Raw genomic sequence first — 7,606 nt, 5'->3', positions numbered from 1 at the left:
AAAATTGTGAGTTCAGCTTCTTTTATTATAAGTGTTTAAAATTACATCACCCATCTATTTGACTGGAAGGAAGACAGTTACAGCTCTCATATGACCCCCACCTTCTGAATGTAGCTTATGAAATATGAAAGTTATGAAGAATATGACGAAGTGCGTTTTGGAGCCACCGGTGGTCTCAAGGAGTTGAAAAGGTTAAAACCCACCTACGCAGTGTTCAAAATTCAGACATTCAGCAGTGCTTTACTAATTTGTTCTTAGGTAAGAGCAGAATCTTCACACACTCAAGAGCACAAGGGTGTGAACAACTCCGTGGTTTAAGAACACGTCATGAATCTGACGTCGACTTTTTCTTAGTTTAAGAAGAAACTTAGGAAGATATTGGTGAACGAGGCCCAGTGTTGTTTTCCATTGAAGCTTGGCAATAATCTTTGTCCAAGAAACTGATTCCACGTACACGGATTGCTTGTGGTTTATCCACACATGCCAAACAGCAGGGCTTAAAGATGGTTGTGCTGAGCTAAAATGCTTTCAGCATTAGTGCCATAAATAACTAAGTGCAAACAAAAAGTAGAAGTGCTCCACAATCTTAGACACACCCCATTTGGGTGAACTGTTTCTGCCTTATCTTGAAACCTTCATTCTACAGTATATAGTCCAGTTTAGCCTGTCAGCAAGAACACAGTGAGGTTTCTTCTGGCTGGTCTTAACTAGCATTGACTATTTTGAAAGACAGCAGCAACCTATCAACCATAGACAGTCTGATAGCTCTTTTTTTTGCATGAACTAATGATCCAACACACAGCTGGTCAAGAAAACCTTTTGGTGATGTGTTAAATTGTAATTAATGGGGTGCTACTTGTTTCATTGGTGCCAGCTACATGGAACTTAAATACAATACACATCATAATTACACAAGCCACCACATGTGTATGTAAATGTAAATGCAATATGTGACAGAATGCATTGAATTTTTACATCAGATGTAATCAGCAATAATCTAGCCCCGCTTTGGTTGAGGCATGATGCTGTCATTTATGTAGCAAGTTAGAGCACCATGAAACTATCAGAGTAAAGTCAGAACACAGTGTATCCTTACCACTAAACAGCCTACACTGTAAAAATGTTCATATTCAAACTTTAATAAATTAGTCAGGAGTGCCTTAAAATTGTGAGTTTATTGAACATGCAGTTACAATAGTAAGTTAACAGAACAAGAACAAACTCTGTCAGCTTACTGAAGATTCAGTTAACTCAAGACGTTAAAGCAGTCCAGTAACCTTTTTAAGTGAATACACTTTTTTTAGTGTAATTACCATTTTGAACAAATGTAGGTTCATGTAAATACATGCAAATGGCAGGTAAGCAAGGCCCCCATCACACCCCCCCCTTCAAGAAAATGTTTTAACCAACACCTTTCATTTCTGCTGTCTTTTTTGTTCTGTTAAGCCATTTACCAATTACCAAATTACAATGTTCAAATATTTGAACCATTTGAACCGTCGCTTTAAATGGATCTCATGAATATTAATTATGGAAAGTATTTACATTTCCATCAAATTATAGTACCGGAGCTTAGCTCCGCTTGTGGTTAACATAAAGTGACAAGAGTTCAGCCCCCTTAAACAAAACAGAGAAAAACAAACAGAAAAATTGACAAAATTGAATATTTAGTGTGTCCACCGTTTGCCTTTAATACAGTTTTCAGTTTTTTAAAGAAATCTGTGGGGATTTTTTCAATAAACTGCAAAGTTCAGTCTTAGAAGTTGCATTTTTTGCTTCTCACAATCCACAATGTTTGCTCCTTACGTTACAATGTAATTCCAAACACATTCAGTGGTGTTGAGGTCTGGGCTCTGGGGTTGTCAGTCTGCTGTTCTAAGAACACCAGCAGCTTCTTTTTGATTTGCACATTTTCTCCTTTTTGTTTTCCTTTTTACTTTTTTCAGCAAGGGCTTCATGACAGCTACACATCCTTTCAGACCCATAGTGTTGAGTTGTTTTCTCACAGACAGAAAGCTGCTATGATTTTTCTCAAATCTGAAGCAAGAGTGGAGCAGAGTGTTGCAGGGTTGTGTCCCCTGAGCAACAGGTTCTCCACCTTTGAGGAGCTTGAGGACGCCCATATGCATGGATCCCCTGCTCCCCTCTCACCTTCAGTAATTTCACCAGTTTCATCCAGAGAGTCGCAGAGCGCTTGGGTGCTCTTCTCCAGCAGTTCCTGAGAGGTGCCTGCGCTCACCACCACTGCAGCCTTCCTTGACGCAGCATTCACGCTAGTCCATGCCACTGGCCGCCAAGGCCAATGGGCGGCATTCACGCCATTCACGGCATTCACATTTTAGCTGCTTGTTAAACCATCCTTTTATAGGAACGACGGATTTCACCCCAGCAGGATTGGCTCACTGATTCACAATTTTATTTATTTTATCTATTTCTGTAATCATTAGCACTTAACCTAAGATCAGCCACTCGACATGGGAATAAAGCAGAAAGGTAACTTTTCATGAACCCAGCTAACCTTATCAGCATTAAGCCATTCTGAAAATGTTGATTTTACAAGCCGACCTAGATATTGTAGTTCTGACTGAATCCTGGCTAAAGCAATCTGGGTCTAACTCAGAAGCAGCCCTACCTGGTTATAATCTATATAGAGTTGATAGAATGCAAGAGGAGGTGGAGTGGCTATTTACATCAAATCTATCATTCAAATAAAAACTCATTATCCAAAGAAAATGTTTTGAGTTTTTAGCCCTAAACGTATGCGCAGGACGCAGTGACAGCTTTGTGGATACTGGGATCTATAAACCTCCTTCTGTGCCCTCTCATACTGTAGATGATTTAGCTGAACTTTATATCCATACATCAACTCAGAAATGCTGATCTTAGGTGATTTTAATCTGAATTGGTTAACTAATGCATCCAATCACTTGAAGGAAATGTGTGGAAATCTGTTGCTAACGCAGAACCAACACGACCAAACTTACATGACCCTGCCAAGTCATCACTAATAGACCTAATTTTATCTAACAGACCTGACAAAATTACTTCTGTAGGTGTTTTTGACCCTGGTTTTAGTGACCACAGCTTGGATGTATTAGAAATACAAGCATAATAAAGTCATGCTCGGATGGTGGTTAGAAGAAATTTTAAATGTTTTAGTGACCAAGACCTCTTAAATGACCTGGTGCTCAGTGGCATCCACCACACTTCTGAAATCCAAGATATCCATTTATCACTAGGCCATTTTAGCAAAACTTTCCTGGCGGTGGTAAACAAGCATGTGTCAATTAAAACGGTGCAGTTTGGATTAGTTTGGAAACCCTTTTTCTGAGGCTTTAGAACACATTACATATATATTTTAATTCATCTGTTTCATCAAGCAGAATTCCCAGTATGTGGAAAACAGCACATGTAATTCCACTTCCTAAAGGAGTTGATGCCTCAGGTCTTAAGACCTATAGACCCATCTCAAAATTGTCATGGTTAGCCAAAATCTTAGAAACTTTAGTGAATGATCAACTTAAGCATTTCTGCATGGAAATTCAGTCTTGTCAGACAACCAATCTGGTTTTAGAGAAAAGCATAGCACAATCTCTGCTGCTACTCTCATCTTAGACGCAGAAACATTGTGCTGCCATTCATTGATCTCTCTAAAGATCGCTTTTTATACAATTCATCATTCCCTATTTTAAAAAGTCTACAAAGTATTGATTTTGACCACAGGGCTAACAACTGGATTAGAAATGATCTCTCTGGTAGACAGCAATGTGTGGCCCTGAGACGAAGTAAATCAGAGCTACTACTGGTAACCAAGGGGGTCCCTCAAGGTTCGATCTTCAGACCAGTTTTGTTTGATATTTATATTAATGACATTGCCAGCCTTAATTGTCGATTGTAAAGTACATTTATATGCCAGTGACACCATCCTGTACCCTACACTCGGCTTTTTAGAATCATAAACTAGACTTAAAAGTAGAGATAAACTAAATTTATGCTGTTTTCCAGAGCCTCTAACATTGATTTTAACACTAATAAAACGATGACCTTGAAGGGATCTGACATTGAAAGAGTTAGTGAGTACAAACACCTTGGCACATGGTTACACTTCAGATGCAAATACTATGTTAACAAGTTTACATGTAAACTGAGGCAAAAACTCGGCTTCCTGCATTGAAGCAAAGTACTTTTCCCAGTGCACAAAAAAGACTGTTGAAGCAACACCATTGTGAGTCCTGATGTATATACAGATATACAGATATGAATCCACAACTACTCTGCTTTGAGATTCATTACTGGTGACCCCTACAATACCCATCACCGCATACTGTATGAAAAGGATGGCTGGTCATCTCTGGCTGTGCATCGGGAGACACATTAGCTTCTGTTTATCCATGAAGTGCTCACTGGCCCTATGTGATCGCACATCACAGAAATGCTCAGTGTAAATAATACAGTTTATCAGACTCGTTCCAGTGAATGGATAACCCCTCAGGTGCTGAGAGTGTTTGTTGAACTAGTAAAACCTGCTTTTAGCTACAGGTGCACCAGCCAGCTGGAATTCATTACAGGAAACTCTAAAGTTCACCTTTAAATATGATGTTGGTGTGTTGTAGTTATTGTGTCACTTTTATTATTCTTTTCTTTATTTTATAATCAACTTTTACTTCTTAGCTAGTGCCAAGCTTTTGTTTTACACCTTCTACTCCTGTTTATTTCATTAGCTATGTTTTTTTTTTATTTTATCTCTATTTGATCTGTTTTTACAATCCATTTTTTTCCAATCCCTGATTTCTGTAGGCTTGGCTACTTTGTAAATAAGGGTCTCCCTCAGTGTACCCACAGTTTAAATAAAGGTTGATTGATTGAAATGACTTACAGTACTGTATGTAGGTATAAAAGTGCTATGGTTCACATAAAATTCACCTAGTATAGATTTATAGTAACCTCCCATTACAGCTAACAGTCTTCTCCTTAACCTCATAGCCACTGTTTCATTTCAGTGTGCTGACGGAGAGCCAAAGCAAAAACAATTCACCTTCTGTCACAGCCCCTAATTTGTTTTGTCTTATTTGAATGACTAACACACATAATAAACACAGACAAACTAACATACAGGAGAAACTCTTTGTTCCCATCTGAACGTCTGCAGTAATCCATTACTTGGATTATATAAAGATCCCCTCTTGTTGACAACTTGGATTATATAAAGAAACTTTAAACAAAGCATTTACAAAACCCAAATCTGTATTTCACTTTTATAAAAATACTAGTTCTGCTTTTAAAATGTATATAAAGTTCCTTATAATTAGTATTTGTAAACAATATTTCACATTCAGATCTTAAGATCTTAATTTAAAACCTCAAGAAATACTTTCTTGCCATTTGTTTTTTCTATAAGTGGGAACCCTGAAGTCTAGTTCACTCAATGTCCTTTAGACTGAACGTTGTCTTCATTTGTAACACGTTTGACTTTCCTATGATGCATCCAGTTAAGACATGTTATCAGTCTTTTTATCCGCTGCTAACAAGGTGGTCCTGGTTTCCTAAGGTCTTTCCAAGAGTTCACTTGTTCTTGTAGGTTATTGGTCGTTGTAGCAATGAGTTTTGAATATTGACAGCGATCGTAAGGAACAGGAAAGACATTGAACAGGCTGGAGTCTGACTGACTGGTGTACTCTATTCCCAGGTACTTCATGATCCGTCCTAAATTCACGTCTTCAATATAGACAGCTTTGACGTGCTTGGATCCTTCTACAAGCTTTTCCGCTATATCTAAGGAAAGGACGTAGCCTAAGCCAAGAGCATAGGGTGGATAGTAGTCGTCCTGGTAAACTTCTTTTGGAAAATACCATTTGGAATTAGGATCTCGGAGCACTGTGGCGTCTATGGCAACAAGCCCCGTCATGTAGTTCTGCCTGGGGGCGTTGAGAAGCATGTTGACTAAACTGTTCGTATTAAGGAACATATCAGAGTCGATCTTCATGGCGTACAAGGCATTTTTGCAGTGAGATGCTAGCCATTCCATCATGATCATGGTTTTGATGGTAAGGTTTTTGTAGCTGTCCAAGAAATCACTCTGCACAATGTCATGGTATTCCTCACTCTCTTGCAACACCTTCTGCTGTTGCTCCTCCCTACCTTCAGGGCTGGGGAGACCGAGCATGAAAATAAGACTGATCACCTTATCCATGACCATCTTTTCGGACCCCCAGGTGCTGCGGACCGCTTCACGGGCTTCCCTGTTGCTCGGAGCCACTGGTACCATCAGAATCAGGAAAGGCTTTTCTTTCTGACACCTTTCTGGTTCGTTTAAAATGTAGTTGTAGTTACAAGGATAAGCCACATGATATGGTGTCTCAGCCTTGCATTGTTCTACAGGGGATCCAGTTTGTGAGACAGGTGTGTCTTTCACTTGGACAGAGGCAGAATTTGCCTTCGCGATTAATAAGTTCGCAGCCAAGGCCGCTCTCGAATAGGTTTTGTTGTATGTTGCGTGTATTGTTGTCCAGATATCCGAGACTTCTGAGAAGTTCACGTTATAGTAGATCAGGAAGGACAAGATGAGTAAAACGAAGAAGATAGCACGAAGGCGGAAACGTCGGCACTCAGATACAACTGGCTGAAGGTCCAGACTGAAAACAGAATATAGAATACAGACTAGAATGAATCCATTCTGTTTTTCATGTTGGTTTCAAATGAATTTTCCATTAAATGTAATGAGACTATTCCTATTGCCCATCTGTAATGAAACAATTACATATTTAAAAATGTTCCAATGGTGTAAAATGGCTTTGATATGACAGTGATGATCAATGCATAATGATTAATAAGAAACTAGAATCAGTACTTGTATTAATGTAGTAATGCCCTACTCAGCAGCACAGCTCTATAGTAAACACTACCTGACTCAACTCAGTGCACTGTTACCAATCTAGAGTATATTTTGTAGCCAATTATGACTTAAGAAAACAAGTCTTCACAATACAGGTATGAACTGAAGTAATGCTAGTTGATAGCAGGTGGATTAACTATATATGTGGTACCTTATTTCTCCACTTTTGCTGGTGTCCTCCACCATGTTTCTGTCGTGTCTGCAGGGCAGGAACGTCCTGTATCTTCCTTCACCCCTCTGTTCCTCAAACTAACATTAGCATATGGGGTAGAGAATAAATGGAGAGCCAATCGGACTTAGAGGTGGAAGGTAGACATACTTCCCTCTTACCTCATGCCGACACCTCATACGTGTGCTTCCAGCTCCTCCCTATATTCCTTTTGTGTGTTGAGAGAAGGGGGGGGGCAAACAAAAGTGACAGATTTGATTGGCTGACTGCTGTTCCGGAGTCAAACACCTGGCAAAAGGGAGGGACAAAAAAGATTGAAGCACTCCATACGTTACAGGTACATACACGCAAAACAGGCTTAATTGTGCTGAGGCTCTGGTAACCATAGCACAGACTTCAGAGACCGAGGTTATTTTTTTGCCGTATGTAGCTATAGTTACAGCTACAGGGGTTTTGAAAAGGCCAGAGCTTAATTTTTTGTCGTAAGGAAAGGTTTATTTTTATTTTATTTATTGATGTATTTATTATATGCCTTTCCCAAGGGT

General features: G+C 39.3%; 1 protein-coding gene across 1 annotated transcript in view; it reads right to left on the bottom strand.

Annotated features, from left to right (window-relative positions):
* Window positions 1-1,156: 1,156 nt before the first annotated feature.
* The window catches only part of LOC118819200 (beta-1,3-galactosyltransferase 1), a 30,455-nt gene continuing 24,005 nt past the window's right edge, over window positions 1,157-7,606 (bottom strand). Inside the window, exons 3-5 of the mRNA XM_036586890.1 lie at window positions 7,223-7,349; window positions 7,044-7,141; window positions 1,157-6,632 (exon numbers count right to left, since the gene is read on the bottom strand). Of these exons, the coding sequence (XP_036442783.1) occupies window positions 5,522-6,632; window positions 7,044-7,141; window positions 7,223-7,240 (1,227 nt within the window). The 5' untranslated portion in view covers window positions 7,241-7,349 and the 3' untranslated portion in view covers window positions 1,157-5,521. The remainder of the gene's footprint in view (window positions 6,633-7,043; window positions 7,142-7,222; window positions 7,350-7,606) is intronic.

The sequence above is a fragment of the Colossoma macropomum genome, unplaced genomic scaffold (assembly GCF_904425465.1).
Source record: "Colossoma macropomum unplaced genomic scaffold, Colossoma_macropomum, whole genome shotgun sequence".
Taxonomy (NCBI): Eukaryota; Metazoa; Chordata; class Actinopteri; order Characiformes; family Serrasalmidae; genus Colossoma; species Colossoma macropomum.
The sequence above is the reverse complement of the archived record's forward strand: the minus strand, read 5'-3'. Positions and strand labels throughout refer to the sequence as shown.